Here is a 24,905-nt window from a genome sequence, read left to right on the forward strand (position 1 = left end):
AAGCACACCTGTGAGAGTGGCGGGACTAAGAGAAAGGCCTCCCCGGAATATCTCAGAACTCGGGCAGATTTGTACGAGGAAATGCAGTCTCAGTTAAGTTGGACCTAAGCCATATAGGATTTTTTGTAAGTCATAACCAGCACTTTGAACGGTGCACAGAAACAGACCAATAGCCAGCTTAGCTGTTGTAACATGGGAGTTGTATGTGCTGTTCCTTATATAAAGAGTAGGTGCTACAGAGATGGTCCAAAGCACATAGTTGCCCATGACAGAAAATTAAAATGCACCAATAACAAGCTAATTAATTTACAAATCAAAATGTCAGGTGAGATGACCACATCAGGAAGCAGCTTCTTATTTTAAAAAATCACTTTCAGGTTTGTTTGTGGGTTTTTAAAACAAAAAACAAGCAATGTATATATTTTATGAAATAAATGAATGAATTGTGAGTGTGCAGCAGCAAGGTGTGAGAGGATAGCTTTTGGGAAGGGTCACAGCTCGATGGTAGAGCATCTGCTTTACATGAAGAAGGTTCTAGATCGGGGTCAACAAACTTTTTCAGCAGGGGGCCGGTCCACTGTCCCTCAGACCTTGTGGGGGGCTGGACTATATGGGTGTGTGTGTGAATGAATTCCTATGCCCCACAAATAACCCAGAGATGCCTTTTAAATAAAAGGACACATTCTACTCATGTAAAAACACGCTGATTCCTGGACCGTCTGCGGGCCGGATTTAGAAGGCGCTTGGGCCAGATCCAGCCCCCAGGCCTTAGTTTGCCTATCCATGTCCTAGGTTCTATCCCTGGAATCTCCAGGTAGGGCTGGTAGAGACCCAGTCTAAAATCCTGGAGTCTGGCTGCCAGTAAGTGTATGAGGCAGCTTCTTATTTGTATATACCATGGAGTTTGCCCTGTGCCCCCCAAATTAGCCTGGTGCGGAGGATACTGTGGTAACAGCCAACTGAATGGCTTCTGTTCATCGAGTGGGGGTGGGGAGGTGTCACCTTGTCCATCATCTCAGGCAGCAAAATCTCATGGGCCAAGCCTACACCAAGGCAGGTGAACTCATGGCATGGCTTACTCTGTGCCAGAGAATGAAGGGGCCGTGTGACTACAGAGTCTTGAGTTTAAAGGATGTAAATTGGGTAGCCAGACCCTTGCACAGCGGTTCATCTAATTGCTATATAGGTGAATATTTTTCCACTTGCGTCTCCTGCTGTTGGATGGGAAAGCTGCACCTTACTGAAATTCTCCCTTCAAGATAACTACGAATAGCATGAGAATCCTGCTTCATTTATCTATTCACAGAATGTTTGTTTGTTTATTGCATTTACACCCCACCTTTTTCTCGTAAGGAGCTCAAGACAGCATACAAGGGTTCTCCTCCTCCTCATTTAATCCCCACAACGACCCTGTGAGGTAGGTTAGGCTGAGAGGCGTTGACTGGCCCTAGGTCACCCAGGGAGCTTCATGGCTGAGTGAGGATTTGAACCCTGGTCTCCCAGGTCCTAGTCTGACACCCTAACCACCACCACCACCCAGCGCTGGCTCTGTGGAGGGAGTCAGCGTAGCAGCAGGGTAAGCTATTGGTTAGTCTCAATAGTGTGGCACAGTATGAATATACTATTAAATGCAGCAGTATCTGTGTAAAGGGTATTTCTCAATGTTCTACATGCAGAAGGTCCCACATTTAATCCTCAGTGTCCTCCAGACACAACCGGGAGAGACCTTTTTGAAACCCTCCAAGAGCAGCTGTCAATCAGCATAGAGAATACTGAGTGGGATCGATCATAAGAGCATAAGGAAAGCCCTGCTGGATCACGCAAAAGGCTCATTTAGTACCAAATCCTGTACTCACAGTGGCCATAACCACATAGCTATGAAAGCCCAGATGTTGGACATGAGTGCAAGAGGACTCTCCCCACTCTGAACTAATGTTCAGAAGCAAAACACCTCTAATACTGGAGAAAGTACACAACCATCATAACTAGTAGGCATGGGCAGCCTCTTCCTTCATTAATTTGTCCAACCCCCTTTAAAGGCGTCCCAAGTTTCTCTGACTTGGTATGAAGGAGCTTCTTAGGTTCCTAATATATTCCCAATAATTGGTCCCCTTCTAAAACAGACAGCAGCATCGCATTAGTAGAATGCTTCTTGCAAATATAGACAAAGAATGTAAATTTGCCACAGGAAACCCAGTCGGGTGGGGTACAAATAATAAAATTATTATTAGTAGTAGTAGGAAAAAGAAGTTTGCAAACCTCAAAACAATTTTCTAGTATGTTGTATATATGAATTTTCTTTTAGGAAGGCCCAAGCCATGTAAGCGTAACTTTTAAAAAAACAGAAATGAACTAGAGTTGGAGTACATACATATGGAAAACATTTGGCAGTTCAGACATTAGTTGACTGAGAGGGGGAAATGTGAAATGTCTGAAATGAAAAGCATTGTGCTTTGATATGACATGAAAGTTATCTCTGTGGGGTTTGATATATACCGGCTCAGTCATCAACACACATCAGTCTCCAGTTGATGCTGCAATCATCAGAGTCTTGCAGTTCGCTGATCTCTCACAAGCCACCTTCGCTTTTGTGTTTTTCAGGAGGACACACTACAGAAATCTTGAGGTTACTTAGTAGCCTGTCCCAGACATACTTTCCTAGACATTATGTTTTGGCTGATTCAGACAAAATGAGTGAAGAAAAAATCCGTTCTTTCGAACAACAAAGAGCTGAAACCGCCTCCAGTTCCTTGGTAAGTTGTGGCATCTTTATTGATAACTGTTTGTTTATATTTCACGTGCCGAAATGGTGACTTAAATTGCTTATCAGCATTGGGCTCCATATCTGTAGCTCCAAGCACTTTGCTTCTCAATTTATCCTGCTGAATTGCTTCTTTATGCTTTTATCTTTATTGAATCTTACCTTTTACTCACAAACCCAAAAGTTAGCCAAGGGTGAATGTGGCTTTCACTCAGGCCAAAAAAGATTAGCCACCCCTGCTTTTAACATAAGCCCTCGCTGAAATCAGCAAGGCATTTTCAAATAAGCATGTATAGAATTGGGGATTATAATCAATTACTGTTTGTTCTCATTCATAATAATAATAATTCTGTACACAAGGGAGTAATGTGCACACAGCCAGAGGTTTCTTTTTAAAATGTCTGCTTGAAAAGACAAGTTGCTTTTCATTTTTCAGTTTGTACTTTTCCCAATAAAAAGGGCTTGCTTATCTTCAGGATGTGGCAGAAAGTTCAAAGAGACCTCCATCCTTTCCTTCTCTTTCCACTGACAGTTTAGGAGCTGCCTGAAAATGCATGAGGGATCATTGGTCATCAATGGACTGCAGGTTTAAGAACCAGTGGTAAAAGTGATCTAAACGTATGAGCTCTGTTTCCCTGTACCTGAGAAGGATTTCATATCAATAAGGGTCTTCTGTCCATTGAGTAGAGTGAAAAATGTGGCACATCTGCCAATGCCATTTGCACAAGCACATCTGCCTGCAGTTCCACTACAATGCGGCTGCAGCACCAGACAAGGCCATGCTTTGTGTTGGCATAGCTGCTGGTAGCCGCATCCGAAAACCTAGGTGTGCTTGCCTAGCAAGCCCTAGTAGGCTCGGGATGTTTGTTGTTGTTTAGTCGTTTAGTCGAGTCCAACTCTTCGTGACCCATGGACCAGAGCACGCCAGTCACTACTGTCTTCCACTGCCTCCTGCAGCATGGTCAAACTCATGCTGGTAGCTTCGAGAACACCATCCAACCATCTCATCCTCTGTCGTCCCCTTCTCCTTGTGCCCTCCATCTTTCCCAACATCAGGGTCTTTTTCCAGGGAGTCTTCTCTTCTCATGAGGAGTCCAAAGTATTGGAGCCTCAGCTTCACGATCTGTCCTTCCAGTGAGCACTCAGGGCTGATTTCCTTCAGAATGGATAGGTTTGATCTTCTTGCAGTCCATGGCACTCTCAAGAGTCTCCTCCAGCACCATAATTCAAAAGCATCAATTCTTCGGCGATCAGCCTTCTTTATGGTCGAGGTCTCACTTCCATACATCACTACTGGGAAAACCATAGCTTTAACTATACGGACCTTTGTTGGCAAGGTGATGTCTCTGCTTTTTAAGATGCTTTTTAAGATGCTCGGGATGTTACACGCCCTTTCCTAGCTCTGTATGTGACTTCAGCACATGTATGAAACATGGTCAAGCTTTTCCTCACTACAGCTTAGCCAGCAACTCTGTTATAATCAGTTCAGCATGGAATATAGCCAATTCCCAGCGCATCTTGCACAATGAAGACAAACTGCGGGTGGGGGGGAGGGGCGGGGGAAACAACACAAAGAAATATTTCTCTTTAATCTCTTGCTACATGCAATTATTAACAAAAGTACCAGAAAGAAGGGTGGCATCTGATAGGATCTTTTACAAATGCATGTCAACATACATCTGTTTCCTTTTAAGTATCTTAACAAGTTCTGTGTAACCCAAACTCAGGAAAACGAAAGCTTTGTTTCAGTTGGACCTGCTTCTGAAGCTTTTAAATTTTGTTATTGTTAACATGCTTCTATGCCGTGTTTTGCTTTGTTTTGGGTTGAGGTTTCAGGCTTGGGCTTATCTCCACTAAAGTGTCTTTTACTTTGTAACATTTATTACAATATGAGATTGCTTTTTTTGCAGGGGGGGTGTTGTCGTCTGATCTAGTACCTATCAAGTTATAAGGGTTATGACTCCGCTGAGAACTAAAGTCTCTGAACCACATCACTGTTCTTTCTCAGATCTCTGAGGCGGAATTTTTGTTCCTACTTGGAGGGCATACATTTCTTTCTTTCTTTCTTTCTTTCTTTCTTTCTTTCTTTCTTTCTTTCTTTCTTTCTTTCTTTTTCGTTTGAGCGCTTGTGCTCTCCTCCATGAAACTAGAAGAAGGAATTTAGCCCCCCACCCCTGTAGAACAAGCAATGTTATCAGGCGAAAAGATGAAATGGAATAAAAAAGTAGATTTCAATATGTTGTTTATCTGAATTTATATAAGGTCTGCCACTTGATTAAAGAAATCATAGTGGGTTAGTCATATCTGCCCTGGTAGCTCAGTTGGTAGAGCAGAAGACTCTCGATCTCAGGGCCGTGGGTTTCAGTTCCACATTGGGCAAAAGATTCTTGCATTGCAGGGGGTTGGGTTTATGAGGTTTATGGTGCACTTCTGTGCACATCTACACTGAAGTTAAGTCCTATTGAGTTCAGTGGGTTTTGTTCCCAGGGAAGCAGGTACAGGACTGCAGCACCAACCCGTGAAGGATGCAGTCCTATTACACTCATGTGGGAGTAAGTCTCATTGAACTCAATAGGACTTTCATCTGAGTAGACATATATAGGCTTGCCCTGTAAGACTGCAACCCTACACATGTGTGGTGTAGTGGTTAAGAGCAGTGGACTCGTAATCTGGTGAACCGGGTTCGCGTCCCCGCTCCTCCACATGCAGCTGCTGGGTGACCTTGGGCTAGTCACACTTCTCTGAAGTCTCTTAGCCTCACTCACCTCACAGAGTGTTTGTTGTGGGGGAGGAAGGGAAAGGAGGTTGTTAGCCACTTTGAAATTCCTTAGGGTAGTGATAAAGTAGGATATCAAATCCAAACTCTTCTTCTTCTTCTTCTTCTTCTTCTTATTATTATTATTAAGAATGAACTCCACGGAATACAGTGGGACTTCCTCAGTTTAGTTTCTTCAGTTTGATTTACACATTGCTTCACACAACCAAAAAGAAGTTCCAAAGAGATTTGCAAAAATAAGAACATACAAAATAGAAGCGTCTATAACCACTTAGCCTAACATGAGGATGAGCACCATAAAGCAAACATACAAACAAACAAACAAACAAACAGCCAGACCATTAGTTCTGTCCATAGCCTGGGAGAATAAAAACATTCAGCCTGGTGCTGAAAAGCTGACAAAGTCTACTTAGAGGTTTTTAAGATTAAGCTGCATAAAAATTCAGTTCAAATAAAGTTATTTATTTAAGTCGGCACCAGGAGAGGTTCTCTGAGGAATCCAAGAATACAGGAAGGCATGGGAGCATAGGCAAGCCTTGTTGCTTGAACAAGGCTTAAGTGGAACAAGATGCCTACCTATACCCTTTCCAGGGGAATCGTGTAGTCAGCAGGAGTGGCAGGATCTCCAAGGCATGGATGAGGAATGGCAGGATCCCCAAGGCTGAGAAGCTGCCTCCTGGAGAGGTTCACAACGAGGGGGAGCTACACACAAATCCAGCCATTGCTGACACAAAGCTATAGAGCTGGTAATTTGTTGAGGGCAGGGAGTGGATCCTTGCATGTGGTCTGCTGCTTCTCTTAAGGAACTGTTGTGGGCAACAGATTAAAAAATTATATTTAAAAAAATGTAAAAATGAGCTAAAATAAACCCACTGGGGTAAATCGCACCACCACATCTCACCCACGTAAAACAGGTTGGGATGGCCTCCTTATGGCTGTGGGCTTCACAGCATTTTTCTCACCAACGTCACTAAAAATTCCTGCTCGTGTTTTCTGTTTGGACAAGACATTCCAAAGATGAAGGATTCAACATTCTTAGCACATGCAAGATGAAAACAACAAAACAGCTTCGGGTGCGAATGAGCACTAGCAGCCAAGGCATCTTCCATTTTTTGATGACTTAAAAAAAAAGGCAGTTTCTTTGAAGATGGAACCTACCTGTGAGGTAGCTTAGGCCACGAGGCAGTGACCGGCCCAAGGTCACCCTGAGAGCTTCATGGCCAAGTGGGGATTTGAACCCTGGCCTCCCAGGTCCTAGTCCAGCACCCTAACCAGTGTGCCACACTACCTTCTGCCAGATCAACTGGTGTGACAGCTGCAGCCATTCCTGGATCAAAATACCTTAGCTATAGTAGTCTAGGCATTAGTAACCCCCTGATTGGATTACGGCAGTGCGCTCTATGTAGGACTCCCCTTAAGGTTGGTCCGGGAAGCTACAGGTAGTGCAGAATGCTACAGCCTGGCTGTTGGAGGAGGCGCCCTATCAACAGCACATAAATCCTGTGCTGAAATAGTTGCCCTGGGTGCCAGTATGCTACAAGACTTAATTCTAAAGTTTTGCTATTCACATGTCAAGCCCTGAATGACTTGGGACCTTTGGGAACGCCTGCTTGTTACAGTCCTGCTTGGTCACTTTGAAGCTCAAGGGAGATACCCCTAAGTAGTGCCACATGCTTCCAGGATTGGTCTTACGTCCGCTAAGACCACAGCCTTTAGTGTGGCAGGACCTACCCTTTGCAGGCTTCCTCCGGTGAAATCAGGCCAGCACCTACAGTATTGGCATTTAAGAGGCAGCTGAAATCTCACCTGTTTGTCCAGGCCTTCCTTGACAGGGTCACACAGCTACATTCCTGTATTAATTTAATCTATCCATTTGCGATGTATTTGTTTATGGATGCAGTTTTGTTATTACTTTTTTCTGTGCCCTGTGTTTTTCTTCATTTGGTATAGAAATTTTTAAGCCTGGACAAACTGGTTAATCTTAGCTGTGGTTAGCTGAAGCAAACCAGCTCAGACCATAGTTTAGGCTGGCTTTTTTCTGCCAACTATAGAAAACAGTAACTATAGGTTAGAGTTTGATAGACACACTAAGCAAAAGCTTCTAAAGTCTTCCTTGTTGGGTGTAAGGAGGAGTGTGCAAGCATGAGGGTTCCTGAGGCTCATTTCTGCAACACTAAATTACAGCTAGCATTACGTCTGAGTTGCAACTTAGTAATCATTGTGAAGTCAAGCATACATTGGTGGGGATTAGTTTTGTACTAACTTTGACAAAAAGGCGTGTGAACCTGTGTCCTAACTTATGATACAAAGTGATGTGGAAATTGGGGGGATGCTTTGCAAGGTAAGATTAGAGCAGAACACTTTTAATAGGAAGCTCAGAAGATTTCAGTTCAACAGCATCTGTTGCTAGCAATTCATCTTACTGTCCACTAGGTGGAGCAATAAGCCAATTGTTGTTGTGCTGCCTAAGCTGCACATTTTGAGCACTGTTTGAAAAGTAAGGAGAGAGACATTTGCTTGCATTTTCCAAGTGATTTTATGCATCTGTGCTGCCATGTCCGGGTCTTGCACTCATATTCATCATGTGTTTAAAAGCATGTGCCAGATGCTGCTTGCATGGGAGGGGTGAAAATCCTGTGAAAGGTCAGGGCATCTGTGTGCTCTCTTTTGCAAATGGAGAACTCGCTCCTTTGGAACAGGGAAATAGGTTGCAATCTGGAGGCCACAGCCACGAGCCCAACCCAAGAGCCCCATCTCTGGTATCTGTTCCTTTTTTTGTGAATGGGAGGTGTGCAGCAAGCAAAGATAGCAGCCGCCTTATGGAACTATGTGCAAACTGTCACGAGTCATCTGGCGTAAATCTGTCCGTTTATTCCCTTGTTTTCCAAGTTCACCCTCCACCGCATTCCCAGAAGCCGGGAGGTCCGTCAGTTGTGGAGCTCCTCTGTGCTGACGACTCTGCGTTCCATGTTTTACTCTCTCCCTTTGACCTTCAGACTCAAGCCGGATTTGGTATGTAAAACAACTGTTGCAGACAAATAGTGAAGAAATGCCTTGTCTGTTCCAAAAGGAAATAACTATCTGGAGATAACAAACCTCTAAATATGCATACAAATTTAGGACTGGTTCCTGCAGGGTTTACTTCCCTCGATTGAGTCCTCCAACCTTTAAGCAGCTCTCTTGTGCAATGCAGCATTTTCAGGCTACTTTCAGTGTGGCAGTGGGTACTCATAAAACAGGGTATTATCGGTCTGTCTAGCTGATTTATATCAAAGGTGGCAGAAGTTAGATCAGGATCTAGTGGAAGATATTGCAGTGATTTGCGGCCAGATAACAAGGATTTCCGGTTCCAAAGTGTTTAACAACAGCAACAACAAAGTGACTTTTTATTAGACTGCTGCAATAAGAAGGCTAACCAGGAGTGAAGTTTTTGAAAGGACTGTGAACTCACCTCAGTTTTTCTACTAGAAACAAATTCCTTCGGCCCATGTGCTCAGAGGCACACCATTCTTTCATTCTAAATAGGTGTCCTTTGTGCCTTGCTTGGTAGGATCACGGGGTTCTAGTGAACAACAAAGTAGACTCAACATTCCTGTTTATACAGTATGAAAACTCTTATTGTCTTCTATTCATCTGTAATAAAGAGAAAGAAGTGTGTCTGATGGTACCTTGAGACTAAAAGTGAAATCCAACAATGCCCACCTGCCAGCAGAGCAGGCACCCTATTTAGAATGGATTATCTCTCTTCAAGGTACCCCACAAATCCTCTCTGGGCAGCTGGGGGATCAGGCAGTACAGATTTGGAAGGCCACAGGACCTGTAGGGGAAAGAAGATGAAGGGAAACTCCTCTCACACAAGCAGAAGTCTGCTTCCTTGGTGTTGGGATTGTTGCCCTAAATCTTTAGAAGCTTTTTTTTTTTTTTTTTTTTTTTGTAACATGGCAAAGCTTCCTTATAGGTAAAGGTAAAGGGACCCCTGACCGTTAGGTCCGGTCGTGGCCAACTCTGGGGTTGCGGCGCTCATCTCGCTTTATTGGCCGAGGGAGCAAGCGTACATCTTCCGGGTCGTGTGGCCAGCATGACTAAGCCGCTTCTGGCAAACCAGAGCAGCACACGGAAATGCCGTTTACCTTCCCGCCGGAGCGGTACCTATTTATCTACTTGCGCTTTGACGGTCTTTCGAACTGCTAGGTTGGCAGGAGCAGGGACCGAGCAACAGGAGCTCACCCCATCACGGGGATTCGAACCGCCAACCTTCTGATCAGCAAGTCCTAGGCTCTGTGGTTTAACCTACATCGCCACCCGCGTCCCAAGCTTCCTTATAGACAGTGCTAAATTGGACCTCAGATGCTAGGAGAAGCTTGTGCCATGTTGTAATAACAACGTTTTAAAAAGTTAGTTTCAAGGTAACTTTTCTTTCTGTCTAACTTTTCTTTCTAACTTTTCTTACTTATCTGGCACCACCCCCACCCTCAGAAGAGCAATGTGGGAACAGAGTGGGGCTTGTTGACTGTCCATTGCAAAGTCATAGGGGGTGGAACACTCTCCTGATTTCAAAGTGATTCTCCCGTAAAGCTAGTTGCTAACCAGAGTATGAAAGAAAACAAAGGAGAGACCTTAGTGAGCCCATCCCTGTTCCCTGTTTCTTCCCCATACATTGATTTTTGCTTTTCATTAAAGAGGAAGCAAAATGCCTTAATTCAAATGAAACAGACCGTCTTTATGCGACGAGTACATTAGGACATTGCCTTGTTACAGCGATGGCTCCGTTTAATTAGCATCAATTGTATTGAGTTTCCATCATGAGGGAAATTGTCTGGAAAATCAAACAGACCATTACATTGCTGGAGGAGATGATGTGGAAAAAGTCAAAGGAGAAAGGGTATCGGCGGGTAACTTAGCGATAGTTTAACTTCTGTATAGCTTTTTCTCTTGAAATAGCAGTGCCAAAAAATACAGAGCTGGTGCCAGAGGGCCTCATGGACTTTGCACTGAAATCTCCTCTGTGTGTGTTTTAAAAAAAGGGACTCTCGTTGCAAGAGAATGGAGTTTTGCCAGTGCATAGTGAAACTGAATACACTCTATTCTCAGCCACAGCAGCATCACACAGGTGCTTTGATTTAGAGTGACTTGTAGACTGGCTTGTGAAGTGGTGTGCATTGTGGCTAAGGGTGTGGCCACAAGTCCCCGGTTCAAATCTCTCCTCATCTGTGATTTTCTATAGGTGGCTGTAAGCAATCGGCTCTTTCTCTCCTCCCACTCCGGTCCTAATGCCTGTGGTATAGGGCTTGCAAGACTGTTTTGGTTAGGATTGCTGAAATAATGTATACGAAATGCTTTTGAACGCTCATCTGAACACATGCAGCTGCCTTATGCAGAGTCAAATCATCTCGTTTAGTGGTGGGGAACCTGCAGTTGTAGTTGCTGAACTACAAACCCCATTATCCCTGACCATTGGTCCTACTGAGTGATGGGAACTGGTGTTCAACAAGGGTCATAGGTTCACTACCACCACTGTAGTTCAGCTAGAAGGGGCACCAATAGAAAAGCACCAAAGGATACATCGTCCACCCAAAACAAATACATATTCAAAGTACTTCTGAAAGTCTGGAGTATGGTCGCTTTCCAGAGGTCAGCTGGCAACAAATTTCAGAGTCGTGGGGCTACCACAGAGAAGGCCCTGTGACGTATTTCACCGACTGCAGTGGTAGGCAAACCAAGAGGACCTCCATTCTTAATCATTACGTGTGGGCAGGTGGATACAGGTGTAAGTTGTCCTTCAGATAACTCTGACTCTGATCACCCAAGGCTTTGAAGGTGAAAACCAGCTAATGTAAATAGCTGGAGAAAAATTAATCCATTCGTAAGGGAGGCGGCGCCAACAGCTTTCTGTCGTAAACCCGATGTTACAGATGTTAACTGCCGCCTCTTTTAAAGTGTCTTGGCAAAGAGGATCTGATAACAATTGAAAGGGAGAGCTGTGTATTGTTTGATAACGTTCTCCCTGAACACTTTGAGGTATTGCATCTTTTTTTAAGAGCAACAGCGCAAAACCCCTTTATCGTACAGCTTGGCTTAATATATTATTACACGGACATTTATCAGGCAGAGCATCTAGCTTTGAGCTTGAAAGCCGCCTCAACAACAACATATATTTAACTCTGCTTGGGTGAGACTGTGTTTACTGAGCCGCAGAGCACCACATCCTTGGCAGACTACCAGGTCCCAAAGGTTAAAGAAGTCTTCAGAGGGGGTGGAACAAAAAGTTGGCGTTCCGAGTTGACAGCATCTGTCAAAGGCATCTGCCACGGAGCTCAACTTCAAAAGTGTTAAAAATAGGAAACACCAAGAAAAGCACCAAATGAGGCCCAAATGACACGGTTGCCGTGCTGGAATCTGTGGACACACTAGGCGTTAATCAGTGTAGGCAGGTTGTTGTTGCTGTCGTTCTTCTGTTTCTACTGTACTTCTAATGGGGAAGCAGTGGGATTTCGGAATGCTTTCAAAAAGTCACTTGCGCCTAGCAAGACCTGATTGTGCAGATTCTTGTGCCCTCCCAAACTCCTCTCGACGGCAAGAAGAAATCCGAGGAGCTCAAGGAATGCGAGATTAAGCAAATACAGCAAGCGCTGCCCTCAACATTACTCTGTGGGAATAAGTGGCAGTCAAGCAGCCTTGCCCGCAAGTAGGGCTTTGGTGGTAACATGCGGCGAGAGCCATTGGCTGTGGCACAAGGTTGTAGACACAGCACAGCAGGCTCTGGAAGACAGCATTCCGAGTAGATCACACGCAGAGGTTTGTTTATTACATTTAAAGCTTGTTTTTTCCTCCAAGGAGGTCAAAGTAGCATATGTGCCTCTTGCGTTTTTCCCTTCACAACAACTCTGTGAGGTAGGTTAGGCACAGAGATAGTAACTGGCCCAAGGTTATCCAGTGAGTTTCAGGGTTGAGTGGGGATCAGTCGGACATCCTCGCTGCTCTACCAATTCTGTCGTTTGCCTGTGCGTAGCAGTTTGTTGTTGTGCCGGCAAAGCAACTGGCCAAATAAGTCTACCCAAGTTGCTAGTCCACAGGAAGATTCTTACCAACCTGCGCTCTGCCAGTATAACCGCATTTAGCCATGAGGGTGTAAAAGACAGAGGACGTGCTACCTCAGTGCTTCGTTCATTTCCTTTTTAATGGGCCCCTCCATCCGATCACTGCTTTTGTGTATTCTCCCAGTGACAAACTTCCAATCCCTTTTCAGAGCAGGGTATTTTCCTCAGGTGTTATCCTCCCCTCTCTTTTAAAGGGTTTTCATCACATTTTCTAACCTAGGCGTCGGGTGGCATATTGGGAAAGTGAATTTATCCCCACTCAGCACACATTCAATACAACATTCGGGGTGGACAGGGAGGGGGTGGAGTTGGGCCAGAGTGAAGGGGCGGGGCCTGGGGAGGAGGTGTGGCTTAGGCCGAGTCCCAAGGGGTCAGGTAAAAATGTCTGGAGCATCATATTGTGCTCCTGTGTCTGAAGTCCTCCATCTCCATCCCTTCGCCCTAGAAAGGTTATGTGCTTAAAATTTTGTTCTGCAGCAATCCCATGGTAACCTCTCGTGTTTATGTTACATTTATAAGCAAAGCCTCCTGTTGTTCCCTTCCCTTCTCTCCAGTACTTCCCAACTCCCTGCCTCACACGAGGAGGAGGTGGACATAAATGTGTGGGGAAACTGCACAACGGTGATATTTATATCCAGCATTTAGCACCATTTGAGTTTCGTATATATTGACTAAATTACCTGGATGGGAGCCCTGAAACCTACCTAGGGTTGTAATCCCTAAATTGCAGTAGGGAGATGTAAAGGCAGTGTTAATGCCTGAGGTATGATACCTTGCTCAAGGCTGCTTGGCATAGTTGAGATCTGCACTGGGGGGGGGGACACTCTTCCTATGCTTAAATGTTTATAAATTCAAAGGAAAAAAGCAATATTCCAGGGCTTTTTTCCTTTTTTTTTAGCCAGAACTCACCGGAACTCAATTCCGGCACCTCTCAGGTGGGTGCCATTGCCATTCTAAGAGAACAAGGGAGGCATTCATAGTGCGTTCCGGCACCTCTTTCTCTATAAAAAATAGCACTGCAAGAATCTATCCATTTAGATAAAGCCTTCTCTATGACAGGCTGTTTTTCTATATGCACAGAGTCCTTTCTCCACCAAGACAGCATTCTTGTACATGCACAAACCCTGCATCCTATTGCCTGAAGTGACGAAGCCCAGGAAGAAGCTTTGCCTCTTGATTCTACCGACTGACCTAAGGCACTCCAATGTTTTCCTTCCTGCTCTGTGTAAGAGAGTGAGGAGGCAAGGATTCCATCTGGCTTCCTTAACCTTACTGGATTTCATGCTTCTTCACAGCTGGATAGGCTGGAGGCAGCTGTCTCGCTTAAGGCTGACTGCAACACCATTTGGTTACCATATCTCCCAAAGGTGCCAAGCTAGGCACGCTAAGGTGGGATTGGGTAGGGAGTGCCCTCAGTGCATACACATAGCATTACAGTGGTGCCTCGCAAGACGAAAAGAATTCGTTCCGCGAGTCTTTTCGTCTTGCGATGTTTTTCGTCTTGCGAAGCACAGTCCGTCGCAACTGCGCCTCTTCAAGCGGCTTTTTTAAAAAAGCGCAAGACATTTTCGTCTTGCGAAGCAAGCCCATAGGGAAATTCGTCTAGCGAAGCAACGCAAAAACGGAAAACCCTTTCGTCTAGCGAGTTTTTCGTCTTGCGAGGCATTCGTCTTGCAGGGCACCACTGTATGGAAATGAGCAAGCAGTGTAAGGTGCTGGATTCACAGTCTTGCTAAGTTCCACCATAGCAAACAGATACAATTGTTATAGAAACGCTCACACAGTGATGAAAGGCGATCTTTATTTCACTTAGCTAAGACTTTCCATTCTCTCCGCAGCTCTCAAAATGTCTTAAGTTCATAGCGCTTCTGTAGCATGCTAGAATGGATAATAAGGTATTGTTCCTTTGTAGCATGATTTGCATTAGGGATTCCCCCCCCCCCCACTTTTTATAAGAGGAGAGAGTACAAACCTAGATTACTTTCCAGTATATTATTGGTTTCTTCTGTCCTGATCTCTGAAGTTTACAGAGAACATAGAAAAATGGATGATGATGATGATGATTAAAAAGTAGATTTCTTCTGCTAGAGAGAATTTGCTAAGTTGCTTTGTGGGGGTTTTCCATCCATAACTTGTCTGAGAAAATACTGCTCTGTGTGTGCTCGCACAGGTGTGCGTGTGTGTATTGTCTCATGTGCTTTTTTAAATTGGAGAACACACATATTGGGGTTGTATCTAAAGTAGTGCTAGGTGAATGTTGCAAAAGGATTTCTGCTTGCACAACGGAATCTTCTTTCCCTGCTGTCCCCTCCATGCACTTCCTAAATCTGTAGGGTTTTCCCCAACTCTCTGGAACAGATGTAGGGTGTGCAAGGGGGGGAGGATACCATAGATCCTTGTGCTAACACAACAAGGGCATTGGATATCACCCTTGATGTGTAAAGTCCTAATGTGGGCAGGTCAATATTTCTCATAGAGTTGGCCACTGTGAGAACAGAATTCTGGGCTAGATGTCTTGCTCCTCTTATGTTCTCAACCTCTGTTCTTTGAAGACCTACCTAAAGATGGGTACAGCTGGATATGGTGTCCTCGGCAGGCAAGAAGGCCAACTTGGGGCTCGTATCCATGACCCTGAAATTAAGAGCCTCGTCCTGTACTGACTGAGCTATCCCAGACAGGCCTGCCAGAAAGACAATAGCGATGACACTTTGTCCGATATGTAAAGATAGGTGCTGCCACACTAAAGACCTGATTCTGACATTGGATGGATTAGACCTCCTGAGAAGACCATACCTGCCATTCTCAAGGGCAGCCTCACATAGAGCACAATGCAGCAATCCAATCTGGAAGTTACAGCGCATGGGCAACAGCAGTCGGGCTGTCTCGGTTAAGAAACAGCTGCAACTCTCATATCAGCCAAAGCCGGAGCACTCCCCAGACTATGAACCAGCTTTTTCAGGGAGAGTGCAACCCCGTCCCAAACAGTCAATTGATCAATTATCCAGACTTGGGAACCACTCACCCAGAGTGCCTCTGGTTTACCAGGATTCAGAGTCAGTTTCTTGGTCCTCATCCAGCCCACCAGCAAGTTCAGGCACTGCTCCAGGGCTTGCATAGCCTCTCCAATTTGGATATTACAGAGAAATAGAGCTGGTCACCCACCAGTTTGCCCCAGAACTCTTAATGACTAGGAGCTCTCCTTGGTCCTGCAACAACTGACCTTCCCTTGCCACGTCACCCCAGGGCTCCTTTGCAAGGCCAGAGCAGAACACCCAGTGTGAAAAGTTTGGTCTCTTCCCCTTCACGTATAATTTCAAGGGGGAGAAATGCCTTCAAGTCGACTAGAAATATATTTGTGCCAATAATAAGAATTGCAAATTGCTAACATGAGACATTCCTATAAGCTGCAGTGGATGCATCTGTGTAATGTTCATTTTGTTAATATTGAGCATGACAGAACTTAAGCTGAGCGCACTTTTAATCCCATTGGTTTCAGTATGAGAGAGTTAAGAACATGTTCAATTTGCCTGCTGAAATCAATTAAACTTAAACATATCTAAAGTTGGCAGGATCATAACAATTGTTCTGAACAACAACCAAAAAGCAACAATTTGAATTCTTTATACAGCCCATATTAATTTCAGTCAATATCAGGGCTGGCTAAGATGTGACCCTCCAGATGTTTCTGAACTATAGTCCTCATCCTCCCTGACCACTGGCCATGGTTGGAGTTGGTGGAAAGTGCCATTCAGAAACATCTGGAAGGCCACAGGTTAGCAACCCCTGGCCTAGATATACAATCCAGTGCTGCAAAGCAACCAAGTCAGAAACTTAATTGGAAAATATAATGGCCAACTAAGATCCTGGCCACTGGTCCCATCACCTCCTGGCAAATAGAAGGGGAAGAAATGGAGGCAGTGAGAGATTTTACTTAATTGGGCTCCATGATCACTGCAGATGGTGACAGCAGTCACGAAATTAAAAGACGCCTGCTTCTTGGGAGAAAAGCGATGACAAACCTAGACAGCATCTTAAAAAGCAGAGACATCACCTTGCCGACAAAGGTCCATATAGTGAAAGCTATGGTTTTCCCAGTAGTGATGTATGGAAGTGAGAGCTGGACCATAAAGAAGGCTGGTCGCCGAAGAATTGATGCTTTTGATTTATGGTGCTGGAGGAGACTCTTGAGAGTCCCGTGGACTGCAAGAAGATCAAACCTCTCCATTCTTAAGGAAATCAGCCCTGAGTGCTCACTGGAAGGACAGATCCTGAAGCTGAGGCTCCAATACTTTGGCCACCTCATGAGAAGAGAAGACTCCCTGGAAAAGACCCTGATGTTGGGAAAGATGAAGGGCACAAGGGGGACGACAGAAGACTAGATGGCTGGACAGTGTTCTCGAAGCTACCAGCATGAGTTTGACTGAACTGCGGGAGGCAGTGGAAGACAGGAGTGCCTGGCGTGCTCTGGTCGATGGGGTCACGAAGAGTCGGACACAACTAAACGACTAAACAACAACAGCCAATGTAGGAAAATATAAACAGAAGTCATCCATACCTACAAGGCAAAGCTCCTACATTAGAGGCAGAAAAATGAAACCCCAATTCAGAGGCGGTCATGCTTAAATCCCATCCATTTCAAGGGAACTTAAAAGTTCAGCACAACTTTAGTTGTCCCGCTGATTTAAATGGGACTTGGACTAACTTGCTCTGGATTGGGACCACCATTCCCTATTATTTTTTGTGCAGCTTTAGTATTTTAGGAAGGAGGCCTGCAGCCAGGGTTGCTTTTGTTACTGTTAACGGGGAAGCTCTCCTGAAACCAGTTAACGCACCTCCAGCACTAAGGACATCAGAAATAAATGCGGCGTACAGCAGTTCTGTGTATGGTTTCAGACCATTACCTTCTAATAGCGTTGAACATGCAGTTTCAACTGGTTCTATTCAGTGCCCTCCTGAGTACCGGAGGGGGAGAGGAGAGGAAGCTGTGATACGATCTCCAGTATTTAGAAAGAACACAGTGTGGCTGATAATTACCTAAGCAATAATATCTGATAGCATGAGAGAGGTCTGAGTGTTCTTTGTTTCATCAATAACGGAGGTTGCATTCTTTTGGATATCTGCTTTGGAAATATCCAAGCTGTCAGGCCTCTTTTGGCTAGAAAAATTGGAGGTGGGGGCGGGGAGAGAGAGAGTTGAGTTTAAACTGCCTAAGCATGGCTTTAAGTGCACACATTAGTCACAGTCCTGCAATCTGCCTCCCCACCCGCAATGCACATGGAGGGCAGGATGCAGAGCAGCTGTAGATAATAGGATGGGGACCCTCTCAGCCAGCCCCTAACTCCCTGCCCTCTTAACTTGCGTCCAGTCTAGGAGGTGGCCCTGTCTGTCAGTTTCCTCCACCTTAGTTGAAGGAGGAGCCTTTGCAGAATTTGGCAGGGAGGGAGATGGGGGGCTGACTCCTGCCTGTCATTGGTTCTGGCTCCACCTGCCATTCTCATCTCTGCCTTCCACCCTGTCAGTCCCAATGGACATCACCAAGCCAAAGTACATGTGAGACTCCATGATGTGATGCGCAGGGGGACCTTGGCTTCAAAAAGCTGCATTGCCGCATGCATGACCAAGAAGGAACAGTCTGGCTACTCACTTGCAGTATTTCTATACCACCCAGTAGCAAAGGTTCTCTAGGTGGTTTAGAAGTAAAATAATAATAATAATAAAAACCATAAGATACAAAAAATTAACTTGTAAACATGAAATCTAAAACAGAATTAAACCAGCCATGGAATTAAAAAAAAAAACCAACAGAGAATGACATCAGTACAAAGCAACTGAAAAACACTGAAAGGTCTGGGGAAATGAAATGTTCTTCACCTCGTGCTGAAAAAAAAAGCACTGGAGGAGCAACCACAGACATGACCCTCCCTCTGCAGCTTATTTGCTAGGAGTTCTCAGAGGCAAAAATCCTCTGAGGAGACACTCTGGATCCTTCTTTCCATATGTGAAATGTGAATTCTGACCTCAGAGTTAAGTGGCCCTTGCTGCATATTTGTCTGGATTGCAAATGGGCATTCGGATCAGCAATGCCCCCATTTTAAAGTCCTTAAACCCCATGAATTCCTGTATCTCTCTGGTTCCTCTCTACTACCCCTGCCCTTGTTCCTTGGTTCTCCTGACAATGGGGATGACATGAATGGATAAACGTAGCATTCCGAGTGTGGTCTTGCTGGTGCCAGACCAATGTTCTTTGGCCTGTATTCAATATCCGTATTTATGCAATGGGGAATTCCATTTATTTGCAACCTACTTCTGCTAAAAAGTTCACAGTTGGAGCATGAACACTCCGGAAGAAAAATTAACACTGGTTTCTGTTAGCACTGCATATTGTAGCTTTAGCAATGGATGTGCTCGCCCTGCCCCCTCTTTTATGTATGTAAGCATTCATGTAAAGTTCCTAGTGGCATAGGGTTAGGGCATCTTTTTTGAGCAATAGTGAAAACAAGTAATACAATCCACTTAGGAAAGGCAACACACACACCATAGCTGTCAACTTTTCCCTTTTTTAAGGGAAATTCCCTTATTCCGAATAGGATTCCTCGCAAGAAAAGGGAAAAGTTGACAGCTATCTCACACACACACACACACACACACACACACACACACACACACACACAATATTATTTGCCTCCTCTCCTGCCCTTTTAAACATTGTTCCAGAATTTGGTACCTAGATAAGCCTTCTTTGAAGACTGAAGGATTCCAGATTGCAATTTCAGATATGTGCTTGAGGAACCTGAAGACTGTTCCTGGGAAAGTGTGTGTTTAATTGAGCTCCTTCAGTCTTTCCATCATTGTGTTTTGATTTTTGGATCTGGCATCCTCCACTTATTTATTTTCCACACCATCATTTAAAAAAAAAAAAACAAACAAACTTGGTTTTGCAGGGCTATAACTCAGTGGTGCAGCTGATAAGGCCCTAGGTTCAATCAATCACCAGTCAGAAAAGCCCATGTTGGGTTTGACGGACCAGTCGTCTTACTCACTATAAAGCAGCTGCTTGCATTCATATATATGCTTGGAAAATATTTAATAGGGCCAGTTCTGGAGTTGCTTCTAATACATGTTTGGTTATGTGCATTTTTCAAACAGACCTTCCCCTTTTTGTTGGTGAATTATCATATTTTAGAATTAACTTTTTTACAGAGCTCTTTTGTCCTTATCGTTAAGACATGACGTTCTTTCCCAAAGGCAGTCTCCTTGGCTTTTCTTGCATCTTAACATAAAGAAAATATAGGGTCTTGTGGCACAGCCTCCCACCATGCTGGTGCAAATATTTGGGGCAACCACCCTACTGAAACAGCACAGTCAAAGAGGGCCAGTACTAAGCACTTGAATCAACTGTTGATCTGAACAGTCTACTTGCACGTAATTTATGTGATTCTGACAACTCTCACCCACCTGAGGAGGTTTCTAGCAAACAGGAGGTACCAGGCCTACAATGGGAAACCACAAGCCTCAGGAAGTGCTTAAAACAGACCTGCAAATAGGCATTTACCTGTGCCAAGTATGAATTTCTCCTTAGGCAACCAAATGTTAATCCAGAGTCTTTTCTTTAAAACATCCATGCAGCTTTTCTACAGCATAAACCTTTTTAAAATACAAGAAATCCATTTCACATATTCTATCCAGTTCTCTTATGATCATTTAGTATTTCACCATGAATCAGTCTGTTAATACTTTTACCTTCATACTTGCAGAAGCTGCCATTGAATTATTTTCCACAGCTGAGATACTTCCCCCATAATCACAAAAAGCAGCTTTCTGGTTTTAACTCCTCTTCTTGGAATTTGAAAGGTTGAAGGAGCTATAGGAGGAAGCAGACTGAAAAATGCTGGAGGGAGAAGTTTATTCCCAGGCTCCCTGTTCCAAGACGTGTTGTGGTTACTCTGGTTTGGCCCCATTAATTGAAAGTGGCTTCCGGATCTGAGCTTAGCAAGCATTGCCAAATTAAGAAGGCATGGAGAACAGAGAAGACCACCTTCCACCGCAATGCCCAGCTGCGAACAGTCCTTTGGAGTAGAATGTGAATTGCCGCCCAAACCTAAGCATGTTTGCATGGAAGTAAGTCTCACTGAGTTCAGTGGAGCTCATTTCTGAGTAAACGTGATTAGAATTTCAGTGTTATCTCTATGCATGTTTATTCTGAAATAAGCCCCGCTGTGTTGAACAGGGCTTATTCCACTGTAAACCAAAGGCCTGGGACAAGCCTCGCTGAGCACAGCTGGACCTGTCTTTCAAGTCAGCATGTTTAGGATTGAGCCGCCTGTGTCAGTTTGGGTAAAAAGGGGTGTGTGCTTTACATTCAGGCTGTAAAGGAAAGTAGGGGGAGAATTTCTTATTTGAAGTTACCTCAAAGCAGAGGTGCTAGACGTCTCGTTCCTCACCAGTCCCAGAGCAACTGTTCTTTTGCCAACAACTTGTAAGGGTATGAAATTAAAGGATTTGTTTTAATTTGTAAGGGGCTGTATTTAATTTTAAAAACCTATATGAGCAGGCAGACAGGCTGTTTGAAATTGTGGGTTGGTAATTGTTGCGGGCTTGCTTGCAAGGCTGGACCAGAAATAATTGCTGTGCAATCTTCTTGGAAAGCCAGATGGATGTAACAGCCAGCCGTTCCACCTGAGGCTGCGGAAGAAAACACAGCTGATCCTGGAATCTGTAGTTTGTTAAGGGTGCTTATTTCACAGAGCTACAGTTCCCGGCACCCTTTACAAGCTATATTTCTTAGGATTCTCCGTGAATTTTAAAATGGTGTAGCAACACTTGAATGGTATAGTGTACATGTGACCTAAGTCACATTGGGAGCTGCCTTAGCTGAAAAGTAACTTGCAAATGCATAGAATACATTATTGTGGCTAGATCCCAAAACCTTGTGACTGTTTTGACAGTGAAGGCACAGCAGAGGAAATGCTCCAGGAGGTCAAATTGTCTCTGTGAGCTTGAGGTATAAGTGGAAAGGCAGCCGAAACAAAAAAGTAAGCAAAAGAAAACAGAACAGTGAAAGTTGAGGAAATTAAGAAAATATTGAGCAGTAGAGGGAAGAAGGGGGGGGGTCACTGTCATATGGTGAGCCAAGGCCAGGAAAGCTTGGTTCACAGAATGGGAAGCACCTATGATCGGAAGGGTCCCTAACTCCCTAGAGATTTAGGGACCCACAACATGGGCCATGAAGGTAGTAAGGGAATGTGCTTCAGTCCTGATAGGATAATTTCGGCACCCCTTGTAAATGCCTCTGAGGAGGAAAAGTGGCAGCTCAAACAAAAGGAGTCTGATCCGTCTGACAGCTTCCCAATGCTCTCTTCTGTCCTCAAAGTTCCCTGCCTGAGAAGAAAAGTAAAATAACAGTTCAGAGTCATCCAGTGGTGAAACCACAGTTCTAAGCCAGAACATTTCTTCTTTAAATCCTTTCTTGCTTGTTCAGTAACTAAATCAGGCACCTCCATTTATCCTGCCAGGCTGTTTTGTCCATGCATGCCACCTGCCCTACACCTGATGTCAGGTGAGGGGCAGGTAAAGGTGGGGCTTTGTTGCAAGGGGCTTTGCATGCACAATCGGCTGGCTGAAGTGCTGTGCCCAGCAAACCCAAAACCTCTGGGGCAGTGCTTCCCAAGCACCCAACAGTCAGCTGCTTGTCAGGCTCTTGGGAAGCACAGCACAAGGGGCTGTGCAAGCTTCCTTCGGAAAGAAAAAAAAGTTCTGTGTTTTATGTGGCGCACTCCTCTCTCAGAAGGAAGCAGGTTGTATTCAGAGTGCTTCCCCAAGCACTTTGAATACAAGCTGCTGCTTTCTCTGCAGAGGGACAAATGCTCCAGTTTTAGAAACACCTTCAGCTGATGGTCCATTAAAAGGGAGCCTCTTTGAAGGCACACTAAATCCTTATCTTCCAAGGTGGTTGCTCTAGCAGACAAATCAGCATCTGCAGCAACCTCCTTTGAACTTTGCCTCTTGTCAGTCACCTGATGCCATGACACCCTGTGACCAACAAGTGGGTGGCTCCTCCCACCCATCAGTTGGTCTGCAGTGGGTGAGGGAGATAAGAATCCAGCTGCCCATTCCTAGTGTAGTTGTTCCCGAGCTAAATGGACCAATGATCTGAATCAGTGTAAGGCAGCTTCTTAGGTTCTTGTGCTCCACCTTGGTTAAGGAAATACATCTACTAATGGTCCACTCCTTAATTGGTGTTTGCATGGCCCATCAAGTAGCTTAAGAGGAAAACAAAAGTTGGGAAGCAGGCACACGGAATCGTGGACCGTCAAAAAGCATGAAAGACTCCATGTAGCACTGAGCAGTAGAGAGGTCCTGTGATGGGCTCCTGGTCTCTAGCGTGCAAATACTCTTTTGAAGCTTTAGGATTTCATGTAGCAGTGGATCGCTTCCTCAGTTTTGCCACATCTATCCCCACACCACAACACCTGCCCCAAAACTTTGGAGTAATATGGGGCCATTGGATATCCACGAGGCTATAAAGTACCCCACAGAAGAGCACAAAATGGGTGGCTGTGTAACATAGGGCAGCTCTCCTGTGCTTCTAGCAAAACCAGTAAGCAAGGCTCTGCCTGTGCCATTTCCTTGTAAGTGTTATTGTAGAATGGGGTGTATCAAGAAGTAATTGCTCATGCAATCACTTTATATAGCCCAGGTTAATAGTAGTAGTAGTGGTGGTGGTGGTGGTGGTGGTAGTAATAGCAACAGTAATAAAACAGCACTTTTATTATTCATATGCTGCCCATCTGACTGGGTTGCCCCAGCCACTCTGGGTGGCTTCTAACAATTATAAAACCACAGTAAAACATATAAAACTTGCCTTCACTTCTTTATTTGTCTCCAGTGTAAGGATGCCACAGTATAAGCCTTTTATCAGTCTTGGCCATCAATCATTTTGCCTTCATGAATCTTAAAAGTGTGTGGGGGGGTGTCTCTCTATTTTTGTGATTCCAAAGCATCCTTGCATCACGCATCTGGAAAAACCAGTTAATTCTGCAGTCTAAACCTACTCCACCTCCATGCCCCACCTAGCAAAGGGTGTATGGAGAGTAGGAGTGGCAAATGAGGTGAGGCTTCCTTATCTCTACAGTCACCCCTTGTCATTATAAACCAATTGCAACCATCTCTGTGCTGCTTGCATTCCAACTAGGCAATGGAAGCAACTCGTCTTCTCTCTCACCCTGCTCTACAAAGCTGCCAGGGCTCTCAAAAGCTTCTCAGTGGCTGCAGCAGAGGCAGTTTAGGCCGAGGTCTGGCTAGCTAGAGCTAACCCTCTTGTTACTTAGTCACATCAAAAGTTCAGTATAACCAAGTTGCAGGATTTGATCGCAAGAGCACTCTTCCCCTGCTGTTAATTAATTAAACAGGCGCACACACATGTATAGTGGGTTGCCTAAGGCTTCCTAGAAACACTTGGCTGGAACTCTGTAAAGGGGCCACTCATGTATAAGCCCCATTAAAACAGTGTGTGAACAACATGGCAGGATTACAGCTTAAGTGTCCAAGCAGGGATTTCAAACACATACTAATTTAACATCATAGCTGTTCTGCCATGCCAACTGTTCCATGTGGGAAAGGCCCTTATAATTGCTCTTTGTTTTGTAAGGCACTAGCAAATGAGGGAGGACAAAGATGCTGTTAGGTGCCTTCACGAATCACTGCCAAAGTTCAGGCGGTTATTTGGCCACAAAGCAGGCTTTGGCAAGGAACATGGAAATACAGTGTGTTACACTACCACTGCTGGACTTACAAAGGCCAGTGTCTACGGTAGCTTTCCGCTCTGATAAGGGCCTTAAGCCTTTCTTCAGCAGAACGGCTGCATGCTCAAAATGTGTGGGTTTGCACCAAGAGTCTGGAATCATTGTCCTATTTCGTTTCTTTTAGCTTGGGAACATCCCGAGATCTCCAAAGTGGAATTAAAATACACATAGGAGTTCATTTGTTTCAACAAGTGGCCTAAAAGTGTCTTTCTCCCTTCTATGGACAGTTTGGCTGACATTTAATCCATGCAAGGCTGGGAGCTTGGTTTCTGCATTGGAAACTAGTAAATGTCATTCGCACAGATTTACACATTCAGTAGACTGAGGCAGCTTTCATCTGCAAAGTGTCAAAGTTCAATGGATGCCAAGTCTGGGGGGAGGGGGAACGAGGAATGGTTTCTGCTGTCTTCATACATTTTGCCTACATCAACTGGATCTGTTTTCTCCTTTGCTCACAGGGTGCTGCTATA

At 44.7% G+C, this 24,905-nt stretch overlaps 1 protein-coding gene across 5 annotated transcripts in view; it reads left to right on the plus strand.

Moving 5' to 3' along the window:
- Positions 1–24,905, plus strand: part of ALG14 (ALG14 UDP-N-acetylglucosaminyltransferase subunit) — a 44,870-nt gene that overhangs the window by 1,263 nt on the left and 18,702 nt on the right. For 4 of the 5 annotated variants that reach the window (XM_081194113.1, XM_081194115.1, XM_081194112.1 and 1 more), the window contains exons 2-3: positions 2,602–2,753; positions 8,427–8,549. In XM_081194113.1, the coding sequence (XP_081050239.1) occupies positions 2,602–2,753; positions 8,427–8,549 (275 nt within the window). The remainder of the gene's footprint in view (positions 1–2,601; positions 2,754–8,426; positions 8,550–24,905) is intronic. The other variant, XM_081194116.1, reaches the window with a different exon arrangement.

Source organism: Podarcis bocagei (genome assembly GCF_964188305.1).
Source record: "Podarcis bocagei genome assembly, chromosome: 5".
In the NCBI taxonomy this organism is placed as follows: domain Eukaryota; kingdom Metazoa; phylum Chordata; class Lepidosauria; order Squamata; family Lacertidae; genus Podarcis; species Podarcis bocagei.